Source organism: Channa argus, chromosome 4 (genome assembly GCF_033026475.1).
Source record: "Channa argus isolate prfri chromosome 4, Channa argus male v1.0, whole genome shotgun sequence".
NCBI classification, from domain to species: domain Eukaryota; kingdom Metazoa; phylum Chordata; class Actinopteri; order Anabantiformes; family Channidae; genus Channa; species Channa argus.
The window spans coordinates 964,180-983,985 of record NC_090200.1 but is presented as its reverse complement, the minus strand read 5'-3'; the positions used below and the strand labels follow the sequence as shown (position 1 = coordinate 983,985).

Here is a 19,806-nt window from a genome sequence, read left to right as displayed (position 1 = left end):
GTCTATTAAAGGTAGAACATCTTTAAGCAATTTGGTTGGAACAGGGTCTAAAAGACATGTTGTTAGTTTTGAGGAGGCGATAGTTGAACTTAGCTCAGTGAGATCTATGGGTGAAAAACAGTCTAAGATGGATTGGGGCCTTATTGAGGATTCTAGAGCTGTTGTACATGAAGATCTATCTGTAATATTTGTAGGGAGGATCTGGTGAATCTTTTCCCTAATGGCTGCAATTTTATCAGTAAAGAAAGTCATAAAGTCATTGCTGCTCAAAGTTAAGGGAATACTAGGCTCAACAGAACTATGGCTCTTAGTCAGCCTGGCTACAGTGCTGAACAGAAACCGGGGGTTGTTCTTGTTTTCCTCTATTAGTGCGGAATAATATGCTGTTCTGGCATCACGGAGAGCTTTTTTGTACATTTTTAAACTGTTTTTCCAGGCTAACCGGGATTCTTCTAAATTAGTGGAACGCCACTTCCTCTCTAATTTTCGTGACGCCTGCTTTAAGCTGTGCATTTGTGAATTGTACCATGGAGGTCGGCTCCTCTGATTCACTGCCTTTTTTTTCAGAGGGGCAACTGTATCTAGTATCATACGCAATGAGGCTGCAGAATCGTCAACTAAGTAATCAATTTGTACAGGAGTAAGATGGCTACTCACCATAGTATTGACACATGGTGGTGAAAAAGATGAAGAGATAATTTCTTTAAAAATATTCACAGCATTTTCAGATAAACATCTGCTGTAGTGGAATTTTTTCCTAACTGCTGTATAGTCCGTTATTGTAAATTCAAATGTTATTAGAAAATGGTCAGACAGAAGAGAATTATGAGGAAATACTATTAAATTATCAGTTTCAATGCCATATGTAAGTACAAGGTCCAATGTGTGACTAAAACAGTGAGTGGGTTTATTTACATTTTGGGAAAAACCAATTGAATCTAGTAATGAATTAAACGCAGTGCTCAGGCAGTTACTGTCAGCATCTACATGGATGTTAAAGTCACCCACTATAATGACTTTATCTGTACTAAGCACTAAATCAGATAGAAAATCAGAAAATTCTATCAAAAACTCTGAATAAGGGACTGGAGGACGGTACACGATAACAAATAATAGTGGTTTTTGAGTTTTCCAGTTTGCGTGTGAAAGGCTAAGAGTAAGACTCTCAAATGAGTTATAACTATGTTTAGGTCTAGGAATTATTGATAAGCTAGAGTGAAATATTGCTGCTACTCCTCCACCTCGGCCTGTGCATCTAGGAACATGATAATTAATATGACTTGGGGGGGTTGACTCATTTAAACTGACATATTCTTCCTGCTGCAACCAGGTTTCAGTGAGACAAAGTAAATCAATTTGATGATCATTTATTAAGTCATTTACTAACAGAGATTTAGAAGAGAGAGATCTAATATTTAATAATCCACATTTAATAGTTTTGGGTGTTGGTTCAGTATGAGCATTAGTCTTAACTTGTATTAGATTTTTATGATTAACTCCCCTTGTGTTCATTGTTGGTTTAAAAAGTTTAATTGGTCGTGGAGCAGACATAGTCTCTATGGGGCAAATAGCAGTGTGGTTAAGATCATAACATTCAGCAAAATAATAATATTCCCTGTGTGAAAAATTAGAGTCCATAACAGCTGCATTTTGTCTGCTGGTAACGTCAGATTCTATAAATATCTCGGACTGTTTATACCTGTGGATGTTGTCGGGTGTTGGAGCGGAGGATGCAGGAGAGGTGAGCACATCAGAGCCACAGGTGTTTTCAATGATCAGTCAGTCTCCGGAGACTGAGATGCTGTGGACAATGTTCTCAGTCAACATCCGTGATCCCAGAAAGTTCGGGTGCAGTCCATCTTGCTTGAAGTACTGAGGACGATCCCAGAAAAGATTGAAATTGTCTACGTAGAAGAGTCCGTGTGCGGAGACTTGTGGTTGAAGCCATGTGTGCAAGCTGAGGAGTCTGGAGAACCAGCCAACACCGCGACCCAGCGTGGGAATTGGGCCGGAAATGAAGAACCGTCTGTCGTGGAAATTCTCAAGTGAGTTGAAAAATGACACGAAGTCACGTTTCAGCAACTCAGACTGTTGGCGTTTGGTGTCATTTGTGCCAACGTGTATCACTACTTTTGTTGCCGTAGGATGTCTTTCAATCAGGTTTGGAATTTTCTCCGCTATGTCAGTGACTGTGGCTCCAGGAAAGCAAAACGTTTTAGCTGATTTTAAGCGGACGTCTCTAACGATGGAGTCGCCAATAATTAGCATGGTCGGACCGGGAGGACGGTGCGGTGGAGAGGTGCACCGAGGAGGAGCATGTGGATTCCTCTCTGGAGGCATGGTGTTGGTGGCGGTGGCACGTCTGGTCTGGCGAGGCCCCGGCAGCAGGCCCCGACCACGCTGCCCGCGGGAGGTGGAGCCGTGTGGTATCTCACGAGGCAGGGAGTCACAGGGAACCGCCGCCGGGGAAGTCGGACTTTCCAGCTCTTCAAGAATAGTGAAACGGTTCTCCATCTGGACCGGGGAAGGTGGTCCAATGGATTGGTTGACAAGATTAGCTGCAGCAGGTGTCGTCCGATGTCTCCTTTTAGCCGTAATCCAGGCCTCCTGTGTCAGCGGCGAGGAGCAGGCCCGTGTCGGGACAGGCCGTTGGTCGTCCGACAGGGCCAGAAGGCCGCGGGTTGGCATCGCTATTCCAGCAGTAGCAACAGGGCCAGACCACGGCAGCGTGTCATCGGTGTCCTGGGTCACTGAACAAACAGCTGGGTGGATAGAAACTGTTTGTTCCATGTAGCTCGAGGTATTAAGAGCTGCGAGGTGCTTCGCTTGTGTGGTGGCAACGTTGGAAAACCCCAAGATAAGTTCATTTTTTTTTCTTAGTTCGTTTTCCAAAAGTTTGATTGTTTCTTGCAACTGCGTGAAAACGTGTACACAGTTTGAACAGACCGCCATTTCGAAACAGCTGACAGGAGTTTGCAACCATGGACATAACTGTTTACATTGATTTACATTTTTGCACATTCATTATTTCAGAACTGCACTACCTCACTTTTTATTGCTCTTATTTTTTTTGGCTCTTATTTTTTATTTCTATTTTACTTTACTGAATGATATTTAGTGTGGACGGCAAAGTAAGAATTTCATTGTGCACGGAAACATGCTTTCTCTCTGTGTTACACTGTTACAAGCTCAGAGTGAAGGTGGAGTGACTAATCTGAAGCTCCGCTGCAGGTTGGGTTGGTGTGTTTAAAGAAGAAGAGGAAGAAGCGTCTTAACCAGCTGAACATATTATTACAGTCCAGGAAACACAAACAGAAAATGAACACCTACACACAAAGACATTTTATGTCGTCGCATATTTTACATATCAGCTAAGACACCAACGGTTCCACATTTGAGAGAAGAACCTGAGCTTAGTTTGTGTTCTATTTATCACGTTTTAATGAGGTTTTTGGATTGGACCCAGAAAAGAGCAGAACACAGAGGACTTGGAAAGCAAACAGTTTATTAATGGGGAAGGTAACCGGGGAAGGAGACTTGGGACCGGAGGTCGAGGTGGGCGGGAAGCGGTAGGGAACTCTGAGGAAAAAAAGACAGGTGAGTGAAAAAATTATGGCACGGGGAAAAATAGGCAGGATCAAAGATCTTACTGTGGACAGAGGTGTGGAGCTACGGTGGAGATCAGGTAGGGCAGGAGAGGACAAGTTAAGGCGGCTGGCAAAAAACCAGGAGAACAAAAACAGGAAGACCCGAACAAAGTACAAAAAGTGGCAACTAAAATAAGTAGCAACAGAAAACACAGGGGAGCAGACTATAACTCACACCCTGCTTAAAAAGGTTAATACAAAAAGCTTCTTCCAAAAACAAATTTACCAGGTAGGAAAACACAGACAGGCATCCACTGGGACGCTGTCATCAGGCAAGCAGGTAAAACAAAGTAGCAACAAAACATAGACTCTTGAAAAACTAATTTTCAGAAGAAACAGACATAAACTTGAACTTAGACCTTTAGCGAGGATTTTCAGGACCAGAGATAGGCTTGTCACCAGGAAGGTAGGAAAGACGATCTGGCAGAGAGGGAAGGGTGAACGGAGCATATAAGGGGAAGCAACAAGTGAGCGGAATGAGGCTGATTGGGGACTAGGAGAGAGAGAGAGGCGAAAGGGAAGAGTACTGACCACCAGGGCCACACGAATCAGACTCACACCTGTGACACTATTATCCTACACATACATCTGTACATGAGATTCCACTACACAGCAGGAACAGAAATGTGACATGGCACCTTGAGCAGCAGCCTCATCCCATCATTAGACGCCACATTTGTGCACACAGTCATTCAAAAGCTTTGATAAATCCTCCACAGAAACAGTAAAAAGAAGGGGACATAAAATACGTCCTTGTCTAACTGTGTTGCATCCACTGAAGGGAGCAGACACAGAGTTACCTCATCTCACGTCATTGTGAAAATGTGAGATATCTGTGTGTGTTTAAAACCAAAGGTCAGGACAAACTTTTCCATCATGATCTGGACTTCAGTTCTACTTCTTGCCCCAGACTTTTATTTTGTAGTCCCCTTTTTCCTGCTTCCTGTTCCTAGTCCTTTCCTCCAGCTTTACCTTTCGTTATCTCTCTTTATTGTTTGCACCTGTTCCCCTCACTATTTAGGTCCAGCTTTCCCCACAGGTCCCTGTCAGATCCTTCTGTGCTGTATATACTAATACTGTCATACAATGAGCCCAACTCATTTAATATCTCTACATTTTTATGTTGTGCACCTTGTTACTGAGTTGCTGCACAGCTTCAAGCCAGAGACTCTCATTCTTCTGCATGAGGGGAGTTTTGCAGCTTTATTGTTTGTTTGAACATGTGGAAAGTTGTGTAACTGTGTTCTCAGTGTCTTTAATCTATGAAGTTACATTTGCTTTGTCAAACCAAAGTAATTGTAGCTGTAAAGAAGTGAGCTGTGTGTTTGTCTGTTGTCACTACAGATTCCTGTAGTGTGTCTCTTCAGTGAGCGTCAGTCTCCTGCTGCTGTGTAATCAGTCATCAGACGCTGTGTCAGGATGATTGTGTGGTTTGTTCAGACACTGAAGTGGTGACACGAGTTTCCTCAGACTGATTCTGTTCATGTGAACACTTTTATTTCTCTCATCTTGTGTGACCACACACAGACATGTAACACTGCAGCTTCTCTCCCAGCAGCTCAGTTACCTCGTTAACAAACCACCTGTGTTAAAGTCACGTTGAACCTAAAAGGCTCCTGCAGCCTGGTGCTTTAAGGTCTTTTTATGCAGAAGGTGCTGTTAGATTTCAGCAGTAATCTGTCTCCCTCTGTCAGAGTCAAAGAGGCCTGAAAAACAGACATCGATGGGAACCTGAAAAGCCTTTTAGGCCTCACGATACAAGTGTGACTGACAGAAGCTAAGGAACAAGAGTATTAAAACCCTTGTTCTTTGCTCGTCCTTCAACTGCATGGAGACACTGTGTCACTCACTGAGACCAGCAGAAGAAATCCCAGACTCCACCTGACCTGGTGAGACTTTCATGGGCAGTTAGGCCATCAGGCCTGGAGATGAGAGTCCAACACAGAGAAGGGAAGCAGATAATCACATCATGCTTCAACCAGAGACTTTCAACAACAACTTCTTAAAAAGTTGTTGGCTTCAAATGCTGAGGAGTTTTAATGCAGAATGATGTTTAAGACACGACAAGAATAGACATTTGTGACTGATTCTTCTAGTGATTTTATCATTTTGAACACTTGTATTGTTTGCTGTTGGCTTTTGTATCTGCTAAATAAAGTGCAACATCTGCTGTTAAAGTAAAAGCTTCCTTGCTTTAAGTTTAATTTGATAAGGTTCCTTCAAAGTGTCTGTAGCTTCTCCTCGTGGATGGAAAAGAGTCAGGTTCACTAGATGAAGGCTCTGGTCACTTTAATCCAGACCCTGAAATGAAGGTCTCCTGAGTGCTAAAAGTTTTCTTACAGCTTAAAAATATTCCAGTTCTAGTTTCAGGTGTATGTAGGTGCTGGTGAAGAGGCAGCAGGGAAACACTGGGATGAAGGTAGTGAACAGCTGGATGAATTCCTTCACCGCCTAAATAGAAACCTGTTCTGTTTAACCTCAGGCAGCTGCTATAAGCCAAGGTAACGTGAGGGCTGACCTGGACTCCTGTCCCGGAGAGACAGGCTAACAAACAAGTGAAACGGGAACAAGAGCTGCAACGATTTGTCATGTGATTAACTGTCAGTTTACAACAAAATCCATCTGAATGTACTTCTCATAGAGATGTCAACACCAAAGGCTGCACTTCCTAATAAAAAAGAGAAGAGAAACAAAAAAGAAAAAAAAACTTTTCTTTGTTTTTCCAAACAGATAAACCACCAGATGTGAGTTTAGTCTATTAAATGAAAGTGACAGATTCATATTTACCTTCTTTAAACTTCTACACAAACTCTCTCACCTCTGCAACCTGCTGATTCCTCTCATGGTTCACTGAGCTCATCCTGCTGCTGGTTTACAGCTGTAATCATACGCGTCACAAAAGAGGATTTAGTTCAGTTAATATAATGAAGTTTACAGTAAAAACACACAGAGGAGAAAACAGTTGAGAACATTTCTACTTAGGTTTTATTGAGCTGCTTGGTTAAACATTAACATGTGTCTGTGAACTGTGAGCTGCTGCAAGATGCACTGAAAAAAGTGAAACTTGGTTGGTTTGCAGCATCAACCACATGAGCATGAAAACAGCTTATTCACCTTCAGATGCACACACATATAAAGACATGTGGGATTCAGGCTCAAGTTCAATGTGAGAAAGTCAGCGTCTACTGGACAAACAGTGTCCCAGTGTTTACCAGCCAGGGCCAGAACATTAAAGATGGACTTTTAAACTGGGTTCAATTCAATATTTTACACAGTAACCACTAATCAGCATGTGGAACCAGTTCTGAGATTTTCTCCAAATCCATTAAGTATAGAAACACTCAGTTTCCCTTTGCTGTGCCACTGCAGATTAGAGCTGATGAATCAGCTCCAGGATCTGGTTCCATCAAACTCACTAACTCTGGGCTTTGATGCTGAAGTGCCTCCTGTTTGATGCTGAGCTGGTGTCTCATCGTGCTCCTCAGGAGGAATCGCTGCTCCTCACAGGAAATGAAAAGCTTGGGGAGACTCCATCAGATCAGCTGTTTGAGAGTTTACACATCTGATCTGAACTAGACTCATTCATTCATATCTCTGTGCTCTTTATTATGTAAAGTGCCTTGAGATGCTTTATAAATAAATTGGAATTGAATTGAATTCATATCAACACCACAGTCAGTACTGGTGATATACATGATTTTCTTCAGTGCACTACTACTTGAAGTACAATCTGCAGCCTGTTGAACAACTTTAGTATTTAGGATTTGAACCTGTGTAAAGACTGTAAAGAGGTACTTTTACTCTTTTTAGCCAAGTACTTGTACTTTTACTTGAATACGGACTTTGTATTATTCTGATGTAAATTACCAACATCTGATCATTATGTTTGTAAAAACCATAACTACTAAAAGCTGTGACAGTGTAGTTGTATGGAAACAGGATTTTTTGGAGACAGAGTTGAGTAAACTGTGTTGCTGTAGTTTGTCCACAGATCTGATCTGATCTGGATCTTTTCTCTGTCTGCATGTAGACACATGTTTCATTCCCTCTTCTCTCTGCTGCTGTTGGTTCATGTACAATAACACTGTTGATGGACTGTGATACATAGTTTCATCTGCAGGAATTTTCCTCCGTTGGTCCCGTGGAGAAATGTTGTGGTTTTTCCACATACAGTAAATTGATCATAACATTTTATTACAGAGACTGGAACATGAAATTGGAATTACAGGAACTGCACTAGGTTGGTTTAAATCTTATCTATCTGATAGATTTCAATTTGTTCATGTTAATGATGAATCCTCCATGCACACAAAGGTTAGCTATGGAGTTCCACAAGGCTCTGTGTTAAGACCAATACTTTTTACTTTATATATGTCTCCTTTAGGCAACATTATTAGAAAACACTCCATAAATTTCCACTGTTATGCTGATGATACCCAGCTATATTTATCTATGGAACCAGATGAAAATAATCAGTTAATAAAGCTTCAAGCCTACAAGACATAAAGGCCTGGATGTCCCACAATTTTTTTACTTCTAAACTCAGACAAAACTGAAGTCATAGTATTTGGGCCCAAAAATTTCAGAGATATGATGTCCAACCATATTGTTACACTAGATGGCATAAGTCTGGCCTCCAGTACTACTGCAAGGAACCTTGGAGTTATTTTTGACCAGGATTTGTCAAAACTCATGCTGAAAAACTGGTCCATGCATTTGTTACCTCTAGGTTGGACTACTGTAATTCCCTACTTTCAGGATGCCCCAGTAACTAAAGAGCCTGCAATTAATCCAAAATGCTGCAGCAAGAGTGCTGACTGGAACTAGCAAGAGAGATCATATTTCACCTTCACTAGCTTCTCTCCATTGGCTTCCCATTAAATCTAGAATAGAATTTAAAACCCTGCTTCTTACATATAAAGCTCTGAATGGTCAGGCTCCATCATATATAGAAGACCTCATAGCACCATATCATCCCAGTAGACCACTTCGCTCTCAGAATGCAGGTCTACTTGTGGTTCCCAGAATTTCCAAAAGTAGAATGGGAGGTAGAGCCTTTAGCTATCAAGCTCCTCTCTTGTGGAACCAGCTTCCAGTTCAGATTCGGGAAGCAGACACCCTCTCTACTTTTAAGTCTAAGCTTAAAACCTTACTTTTTAATAAAGCATATAGTTAGTTATAGTTATGCTGCCATAGGCTTAGACTGCTGGAGGACCCACCCCCCAATGTACTGAGCTCCTTTCCTCCTCTTGACCATCTCTCCTCTCATCCCGCAATTGTCACCACTGTATGTCATTAACTCTGTGTGTTCTCTCCCGTAGTTGTCTTTGTCCTCCTCTGTCCCTCTCTCTCTGTCCCTTTCTGCAGGTGTTCCCTGGCTTTGAAGCTGTGTGTCTACCAGCATGCAGCTACTGGTCCTACCAACCTTCCCAATGTTTTGTTGTTGCTTTTTGTTGCTCTGTTCTTTTCTCTCTCCCCTTTCCACTCACCCCAACCAGACTTTTTCCTCTCCACTGTTGCCTAGGGCTTGTTCAAGGGGGAATTGTTGGGTTTTCTCTATACATCCTTATAGTCTTGAATTTATTTAAAGTGCCTTGTGATGACTTTGTTTTGAAATGGTGCTATATAAATAAAGTGGAATTGAATTGAAAGTCTTATAAACCAAAGGGAGTTTTGTTCTCTTGTCACGTCTCTTTAACAGCATGAGATTCTTCTTCTATCTGCTCTGCATTTACCAAACATTAGGGAGAATGAAGTTACGTGTGCGATGGTTGGTTTGGTGTTTGAATGTGAAGTGGAATCAGTTTGAAGGTGACTCACCTGAGGCTCTGCTGCAGGTTTGCTTTGTTCACTGATTTGGTTGAAGAAGAAGAAGAACTGTAGCCGTCAGGTGACTCATCCTTCACCTAATAACACAGGAACTCTGGATTCACAGCAGGTGAACAAACCTATTTATACTGTCACAGTACTAATACTTCTAGTACTACTGCAGATAATACTATTGCTACTACTATTTCTGATGCCGTTATCTGTTACAGTTACTGCTTCTACTACCTACTGCTGCTACTCCTCAGTACTTCTGCTGATAATATTAATGGTACTAATACTAGTTACTGTTATATCTACTAGGAGATGCTGCAGATTTTACTACTATTCTAACTACAACCTGCTATCAGACCAGTTTTGTTCTGGGACCCACTCCTGTACACAAACATTAAAGCTAAAGAAGCTGTGGACTTGACACATCTGTGTCCTACATTTATTAGAGATGGGAAAAAGCTCTTTAAGTCTTAAAACCTCTTAGATTTTACTTCTTAGATTTAAGAGCTTTTTCAGACTAGTGCAGATGTCATCAAAAATCAAAAACCATGACCTGGGTCATGGAGGATCTCCACACTTTGGTTATGTAATACTGTACTAGATCTCTTTCTACTAGTACTACCATTTCTATGAGTGGTACTACTCCTGTGTGGTACTCAGTACTCTTCCTGTGTGTTGCAGTATGCAGAGATCCAGTTCCCCCCCATCAGAGCCCCAACACCTGCTGCTTCTTCAGAGTGTATTTACTCCAAAGTTCAGCTTCCTCAGTCAACTCATCCTGGACGCTGACGGAGACACCTGGACTGTACCTGTACACCAGGTCTACTCACCTGTAGTATTCATGTTTGACCTTCACACAGCTGGGACAAAGGACTTCCTGTTCCACTGTCAGTCTGTGAGACAAACCTGTCAGAGGGTTGATTTTGTCTCAAAGGAAGTCTTCTTGTTGCTTGTCCACTTGTTTAGTTGGACACTTAACTTGTTTGTCTGTGTTTCTGCAGTGAAAAATCCCTCAGTCATGTGAAAAAGAGCATTTTTATTTTTATGTTATGTGGAAAAGTAGTTGTTGCTGTGTCGTAGTGTGTTGTAGTGTGTTGTGGTGTGTTGTTGGTGTTGTTCTGGCTGGTAGGAGGTCACGTTTCTTTCTGTGCTGCTGTTGACTAACTGTCAGATATTATAGCAACTGTTCAGTTATGGAGCCAATAAAAAAAGTCAAACCTTTGAAAATTACCATTAAAAGTTGGTTAAAGTAATTTTACCTGCTTTGTTTTATCAATGATTCATAGAAACAAATTTGTGTCTGCAAAAGAACCAAAAACATAAATGAGAATTCAGGAAAAGAAACTGTTGCATTCACCTAATTTCTCCAAAAGCTGATTAGCTCTGATGTTCTTAGGCTTATTTTAATGAGCTTAAGTGTTAAATTAGTCAGTGTCACAGTGAAATACGTCCTGTTTCTCTGCAGAGTTTACAGCTTTTAGCTTCAGAGCATTTTCTTTGTTCAGCAGGGTTTTAATGAGTCTATGACCTGAACTCTGACTGTTTTTAACACTTGCAACACCTTTATTATTGCACCTCCCTGTTTCCTCCCACAGTCTCTACAGACCTTGGTAAAGACGACAAGCTCAAAGACGTTGGTCAACAAACTGCAAGTGATTCTGGGAGTTTGAGCTTTTTTAATTTGGCTTAACTCAACAGGAGGTGTAGAAGTGGCAGAATTTCCTGTTTTGTGTTTGTGTAGCTCTCTATCAAGCATCTTCAGGTCTTTCCACAGTATTTCTAAAAGGTTTAGATTTGAACTTTGACTCAGCAGAACCAGAACATCACATGCCCTGTGCTTTAACTCTGTGTCATTTTTTACACAGTTTGTTTGTTCAACTCAGACGTCACAGCTTCATCCATGATGTGAAGCCGTACTGGTCGATAAGTAGCAAAGCAGGTCCAGATCCAGATCCAGATCCAGGTCCTGCTCTTATACGTTATGACTGCACAATCGTCAACTGTTCAGAAAAGACAGACAGACCTCATTTACTGTTTTCACAGCTTTTTGCTGCTGTATTCATATTTGTCATGTTGAGAAAATATATCAAACAAATATTTACATCCAGTGAAATGACAGTGTCATCTGCAGATAAAGTGACTCACATGTTATAAAGTTATGGAGGATTTATGTTGTTCAGTTCTGCAGCTACACAGTTTCTGAGTTTTTACACCCACAGAGCTGCAGTGGGGGGGGTGTTATGGTGAGAACTGCTGTGTGGTCAGGTGGTGGGTGAAAAACCTACTCATCTCTAAAGACAGAATCACAGAAAAAACCCTGCACCCAGAATATTAATGTCTCCAAGTTTGATTTTCAACAATCTTTAAGTGACACTATAGTCATGTTGTTCCAGGGGCTCTGTGTGAGTCTCTGGGTCTCAGCGAGGGGGAAATGGCTTCTCAGATTGGCCACATTTGTAAGAACAAACACACCTAACGAGTGAATGTGCTGAATCCACCTCTTCCTGCTGTGTCACTTTGACCACCAAAAAGCTGCAGACGAGCCCTGAGCACTTTGTTTAATGGTCATAGAGCTCAGTTTAAAGACAGACAGACTGAAACAATCTCATGATAAGAAGCCAAATATAAAATAATGTGAAACTGTTGTTTTGAGACACTGGAAAACATCACGTGAGAAAGTTCATGTGCTGTGATTAAAAGATCCTAAATGGAGCCTGAGCTGTGAAAGATTCCGCAAAAAGTGACTTTACCTTCACGTAAATAACTGGAACTGAGCTCAACAGAAGGCCGATCGTCATAGTCGTCACAACTGGAATCAGCTCAGTATCAGTTCAGTACTAGTAGTATCAGTAGTAGTAGTAGTAGTAGTGTTGGAGCTTGAAGCTGAGTTTTTAATGAAAACTAGCTTCAGAAATGAAGCTGGTTATTTTCTGTAGATTTGTGGTTTTCAGAGACATTTTGAAACCGGATTAATGAGGTCCAAGTCCCACTTTGTTCCTGTGTATTTTTAGTCCCAGACAACTGAGAAACTGTTGAGGATCCTCAAACCACATCCTCCCTCAGACTTCACACTTCACCTAAAGTCTGATCTGAGCCTTAACAGATATTCTACATCCTTCAATATTCATCACTTCAGTAATATTAGTAAAAGTACAGCAGTACCAGGTGTCAGTGGTAAATGGCCACTTATATAGTGCTTTTATCCAAAGTGCTTTACAATGTTGAGTTCTCTCTCTCACAAGGTCGTCGTGAAGGTCGTCTGATGTCACTATGTGAACAGTTGTGGTCAAACGTTGGTCAAAAACCTACAGAACCAAAGTCTGAGCTTCTGTCTGTTTATTCGATTGGCTTTTCATCATAGTCGTCTGTTAAACATTAGTGTGTTTTTTGTCCTAAACACGTGATGCTGGTTGTGATCAACATGTTCTGTGTCTAAATGCTAGGAACTTTTGTCCGGTTCCATTGACTTTGAAGGACGTGTTTCCAGTTAGTTTTCCTTTCCCTCCCCACTCCACGTATGTGGATCTAATGTTCTAACACACACTGATGTCCTGTTGTGGATGAAGCAGCTGTCAGTGCTAAAAGTCACCTGCTGACACATGAACACATGAATAATTACAAACCTACAATCTCATATTTATCACTGTGCACGAGTACTGATGGTACTTTAAGTATACTGCCATACAAATGCTTTAGTACTTCAACCTAAGTAAAGTTTGGAAAGCAGGACACTGGTAATAAGAGTTTGACGTGTGTGTGTGTGTGTGTGTGTCTGTGTCTGTGTGTGTGTGTGTGTGTGTGTGGATCAACACTGAGCTGTGCTGCCACCTGCTGGTTTACGTGAGCAGATTCTCCAGCAAACACAAGTGAAAGAACCCAGAGGGGACAACAGGTCATGGTGGACATCATCCACAGCGTCCCAGATGGTCCTGACCAGCACCACGTCACAGTGTTTAGCCTCATGTCAATATGTCTCCATAATCTTCAGAACCAGGACCATTGCTGCTTTTTCTGTAATACTCACAACTACTTGTCCTGTAATCTTTTATCAATTCAGAGTAAAATTACACAACTGCTACCAGCAACGTGTAGTGAACGTGTCAGAAGTAAAAGTACTCAGTTCACAGATTAAACACCAGCACTGGGCGGCAAACGTTCAGACGTCACATTCATTCTGTTGGTTCGGCTTGAAACAACAAGCCGACTGTGAGGACACTGAGGATAAGGACAAAATCCTGACGTTCTTATTATGTCTCTGTTTGTCCACAAACCTGTGTGGTTCCAAAACAACAAACGTCATCTGATCCTGAACAGAGATGTGGATCTGGACCGCTGTGGGACGTCCTGCTGCCCAGTGTCCTCAGAGCCGGCTCTGGCCATTTTGGTGCTGACATTGTGGTTTGGAGACCACAATGTCCTATGACAGACCTGAAAGGTTTAATTGTTGCTCCAACACACAAACAATATGAATATTAAAATGGTGCAATATCATCAAAAACCAGAACACAAAAGGTTCATTTAAAGTCAGTCCCATCATGTCAGTGTTTCACATCAGTTCGGAACTAGAGACACAAGCCAAACTGGAAATGCCTCATTTCAGTTTCCACAGCTCAGATTTGATGAGAACGTCCACACAGGAAGACGGTTTCATTGCTGTATACAGACATTTAGTCCAATCAACAAATCATTTCTCTTCCTGATGCATATTGTAAAAGAAACTTGATAAACCACAGGTGTGAAATGAACAATTCCTGCTTTGAATATTACAGTAAAGACTCAAACAGTGGATTGAAGGTTTAGCACATGTCTTCATTGCCAGGTCTGTTACCAATGTCCCTGAGATAATAACTTTACATGATTTGTATAAATGAAGCTAGTTTGTGTTTGTAGGGTGAAAAGCTGCAAACAAGCAGAAAGACCAGAACTATTTATCATTTCAGAATCAGTCGACCTTCACGTCCGCACTCGACTATGGATCAGAGCCACCACATGTCTCCATCAGTTCTCAGGTTTTTTGGAGAAACCAGGATCTGAGTTATGGACCAATGTCACCTGTTCAAACAGCTTAACAGTCTGTTTCCTTCAGACAGAACGAGTGAGACGATGCACAGAAACAAGATTTAAACAGGTCTCATCTGAGGTGAGACAGCAGCAGTTGGACTCAACCACACACTTCACGTCCTCTGTCCTTCATGGTCTGTCCAACAACTCTTCCTCTATCTTAGAAAATGTCTGTCCACAGTTCTTATGTCACGGTTTTGGATAAGGGGTGGACCCAAGAGAGGAGACAGTGCGAGGGATTGCAAATAATGAGGGGCTTTATTGACAGATGTAAATCGTTTACAGAAGTCGCTCCTAACAGGAGGGTACTAGGAACCGGATACAGAACAAAGAAGACTCAGACTAACCAAAGGGACCAGAACATGAGGGGGATTAACTTAAACTCGCTCCTGAGAGGAGAACACAAAGGAAAACAAGCCAGGTATCAAACATGAAACACGAGGATAACTAAACTGAATCACGAACTGAGCGAACCAAAACCTCGGACAGGGATCTGAAGCCTATAATAAATCTGAATGGATAGACAGGGAAAACTTAAAGAAACTAACAAACAGATAAACGCCAAAAATTACATTGAGAAACATACACCACTAAAATAGAAAGAACACATGGATATGATAAAGAAAACTTATAAACGGGAGCACAGAAACTAATACAGGAACTCAGGGGAGGCAGACATGAACAAATGGAACGCAAAGCACTGGCAAATAGAAAAAAAACACAGAAGCATAACTAATACCTGAAATAACCAAGGAAAGTGGAAATTAACAAGAGGCTAAATCAAATCACTGAATGAAACAGAAGGCAAACCTCAGACCAAAAATGACACAGAAGCAGAGTCCAGAATTAAAGGGTCCATGCAGCCATGAAGGTCCAAGAAACACAAAGTCAGGTATTTCTTTCCAAAAGTCCAGAGTCTACTATGGGGTGGGTGATGGAAACAACAATGGCGATGACAGCGGCAGCAGCGACAAGGATCTGGCAGGGGAGTGAGGGGAAGACTGAACTTAAATAGAGGAGGGAACAGGTGCAAACCATCAGGGGACAAACGAAAGCAAAGCTGGGGAAAAGAACCAAGGCAACCAAGGACGTAGGGAGAAGGGCCACAAAATAAAAGATCTAAATGTTGAATCTCTAACGTATCAGGTCTGACTGGTAACTTCAAAGTTTTCCCTGAGCATCTGCTGATGAACTGAAATGTTAGCATGGTTCACTACACCCTCTGTTTGTTACCAGCTGTGTCTTATTGCTTTAGGACCAGACTCTGGACACCGGAAAACTGGAGACCAGGTCACATCCAGTTGACTTTAGAAATTTTGCTTGCAGATGAAAGATGTTTGAATAATGCAGAAGCTAAGTTTCATCACCTGTGTGTAGTTTCATGGTGAAAGAAGCAGAGAGAGAGGAACAGACAGCAGAGTCAGATGGAGGGACATTAGAGACACTGATGCAGCACCTGATGCTCCTTTACTCTCAGTAGCAGTAGAAGCAGTAGCAGCAACACCAATCCAGTCCAGCAGGTGTCAGTGTTACAGCACAAACCCCATTGTAGAAACACGGCAGCAGGGCGTCACCTCCAATATCACCAGTGACGTTGATCATTGGAGTCACTGTGAGAAAGCAGGAACACAGGAAGCTCATTCAGAACAACTACTGACACTAACCGACCAGGTACTTAATGAGTCACAACACAACAACCTGAATATGGAGACGAGATTTCACTGTAGCAAGAGAATCAACTGCACCGTGTCTGTGTAACACAAAGTTACAGAAATGGCTGAACTGTCACCAGATCAGTCAGACAAATGTAACCCAAACATGAATGATTAAAATAATAAAACCAAATATGCTTCCTCTGAGCTACAGGATCAGACATTTTACTTGGACAGAAAAATGTGTAGCATAGATTACAGCACAGCTCTGATGTGATGCTTCACTTCCTGTTTCACAGAATGATGATGTCGTATGTACATTCTGAGGATCGAGACCACAAATACCCACGTGTCACTAGATGCTCAACAACCTGTGTACTTACAGGTTCAGTAGAAGTAGTACTAGTAGTGGTGGTAAATAATACAGTAGTACTGGTACTCGCAGTTGCAGTACTGTGTTACAGCTGTGGCTCCATCTGTGCAGAAAAACTCAAAGATCAGATTTTAATTATTTCAGTTTTTATTTCTCAGCAAAACAAAGTTCTGTGTGTTTTTCCATGTTAAGAATATTCATATATACATGCAGTATGTGAAGTCAAACCTTGAATCTTCATCATGTTTTCTGCAGGTTAAGAATATTTCTGGGACTGTTTGCAGCTGGTTTCACAGTGAGAGGAGCAGCAGGGAGCAGCAGGGAGCAGCAGGGAGCAGCAGGGAGCAGCAGGGAGCAGCAGGGAGCAGCAGGGAGCAGCAGGGAGCAGCAGGGAGCAGCAGGGAGCAGCAGGGAGCAGCAGGGTCAGAGTCACTGCAGCAGAACAGGAGGGTTCAGCAACATGAACAACCACAGGCTTTATTTTAGACTCTGCATGTCCCCTGAAAACAGCCACAGCAGATATTGACCCTGATAAAAGGACACAAATAAAAGCTTATTTTAAAGCTTCAGTGACGTCTGGAAGGTTTGACGCTTCATGCAGACGTTGTCGTTCATCATCTTTAGTGTTTAAACATTTCATTAAGAACAGGCTTTATGAAGATTTGTCTCACTGGATATTTTAATCCTGTATTACAGCACAAAGACACAGAGGACAGAGCTGATAAAGACCATCGTTGCTCACGTTAACCTCACCTGAGACAGTGAGGAGGACTGTCTGCCTGTAGGCCGTCTCCAGGATGCTGCAGTCATAGACGCCGCTGTCTGACAGCTGCAGGTTCCTCAGGCCCACGTGGAAGCTTCCTCCTCTGTGCTGATTAGGTCGTGTTGCCACTCGACCTCTGAACTTATAGAGCTGAGACGACTGATCTGGTTTATTGTCTATTATGTCCAACACATGGTTGTCGTCTTCGTCCTGCTCTGTGGTAAAGGAGCATCTCCTCTGCAGGCACATGGCAGCAGGACGTCCTCTCCTGTAAAACCCTCAATGACCTCAGCCCGACTGCTCCCTGAGACACGTTTAATGGAAACACTCAGACATAAAGACACAGCTGATGACAGTGTCTCTGGGTTAATGCTGTTTATGCTTCAGTGGGACATGAAACCTGCTGACAGTTTCATGTGGACTTTTCTTCTGAGCCAAATCCACAACACATATTTCTGGTCAGTTTGTGTTTTTCTTTGTCTCTGATAAGACTTTAGTTTGATATTTGGAAGGAAAGTTGCAGTAATGTAATCAGGGGACCTTGTTGTCTCTGCTCCACCCAGTCCTCCTGCTCTCTGCTCTGCTACAGCTTCACGCTACCTCGCTCTGCACAGCCCTTCAGTGGTTAGCTCTTATGGAAAGCCAGCAGACAGACTGATTGTCCAGACGTCTGCAGACTCTACCTCCTTCATTAAAACACTTTTCAATCTAAGAGTTTCAATGTCAGGGTAGTAAGCTGGGAGGTGACAGGGGAGTGCCCAGAGGGGAAGGGGCCAGCCGGGCCAGGCCAACTGTCAACCGACGATGAGCCGGGGTATTTCGCCAGGGACTGCCTAGCCCCGAGCCCCCGCATCCAGAGCTAAACCACTAACGGGAAATGGACACTGGATGAGGCAGTGAGGGACCCCTCATCCCGCTCCCAACCACCCCTCCAAATAAATTGCCCCATAGTGGGACGCTACGCAGCCGCAATGTGAAGGTGTTCAAAATTCAGCTCAGCTATTTCTGGTGACAGGCAAAGCTCTAAAAGGGAAAAAGCTGCCTGGTCATTGCTTTGGGTCCTGCTGTTTACAGGGCACAAGTGTTTCGCCAGCCATTTTGAAAAGTTTGCGCCGTGTTAGCCTGCTAGCTCAAGCTAACCCCTTAGCTTAGACTGGTCAGTTAGCGTTAGCATTATCCTATTCTTAGCTTTGCTGCCTCCCACAGTTAGCTCCCATAAGTCATGGGTCGCTACAATATTAATGTAAAGTTGTTTTTCCGCATATTTGCATAATGACTACTTATAGTTTATTACTTTCACTTTCACTTTTCGTAAGTAAATGTACTTATTTCAAAAATGTACTTCTGTGTTTACATTAGAAATGCTGACATGTGGAGCTGATTTAACCACTTTATGTATTGGCAGCTGCCTCTTCAGATAATTATGTTTTATTAATCTGTATCTGAAAAAGTCACTGAAGCTGTCTGATATATGCAGTGGAGAAAAATGCAGTAACCTTTCCACTTGTATTAGTATTAAAGTATCTGAGTACTTTGGTTTTAAAGTCAGTAACTCTTTAGACTAAAGAGAACCAGTTTAAAATCCCACTACAGTTCACAGTAAAAGGGTAATTGTGCTATTTTATTACTTAAAAGTTAATATAAATAAGTGTTTTGACTTGTGTAAAGACTTTACATAAATTATAAACCCACATTTTCTTTCTTGGCTGAACATGTTATAAGGAGATAATTAATGCTTGGTTCTCTAGTCAAGAAAATGAAACTTGTCACATAGTGAACACATTTGTTTCAGACACAGGAGATGATCCAACAGCTCCCCCAAAAAAGTAATTTGTAATAAAAAGGATTTGTTGAAGTCTGTTTTAGCAGAACATCCTGTGTGATCCTTGTACACCTTAGTATTACACTAGTAAAAAAAGAGTAGATTAAACAGGGAATCACAATTTAGAGATTATGTCTTTTAGTGTGACACTATTAAATTATTTGTTTCGTCCACAGATTAGAAGTGATCTGCATTTTCGTGGTCTTCACTTTAACTACAGGTACGTTTGTCTCAATGTGGAATTTCTTACTACTTGATTTAATCTTTGCTTTAGCAGAATACACACAGATGAAATTAAGCTACAATCATCTTGTGTTGCTTTAATCACAGTACTGAGTCTCAACAGCAGGTGGGAGTTTGCAGGTGGAAAACTTGATTCACGTAGGAATAACGATTTATAACTTCTAGGATTCTTAATCAGATGTTTGTAATAATGTTGATGGATCAGACTCTAAATAAGCATGAACGGTTTTATGTCTCGGCTCCACCACCTCTGCAGCACTTAACAGGATAATGGAAGAACAGATGTTTGTGGAAACAATAAGAGTGAAATGAACTTGGAGACCAACAGTTTATATAGACTGCAGTTATCCTGTAGTTGGTTAAGGTTTTTTAATGGTTTGTAATTGAGCTTTCAGAAGCTATAAACCAGATGTTGATGCTGAATC

The 19,806-nt window shown here is 41.9% G+C and overlaps 1 protein-coding gene across 4 annotated transcripts in view; it reads left to right on the top strand.

Annotated features, from left to right (window-relative positions):
- Positions 1 to 19,806, top strand: part of LOC137125533 (uncharacterized) — a 223,963-nt gene that overhangs the window by 145,369 nt on the left and 58,788 nt on the right. For 2 of the 4 annotated variants that reach the window (XR_010914149.1, XM_067501148.1), the window contains exon 3: positions 9,485 to 9,585. The exons of 1 other annotated variant lie outside the window; for it this stretch is intronic. Coding sequence is in view for 2 of the 3 variants with exons in the window: in XM_067501148.1 (XP_067357249.1) it covers positions 9,485 to 9,585 (101 nt within the window). In the remaining variant the exon portion in view is untranslated. Of the gene's footprint in view, positions 1 to 9,484; positions 9,586 to 10,148; positions 10,730 to 19,806 lie in introns of those variants that run through there. One more of the 4 variants, XM_067501147.1, reaches the window with a different exon arrangement.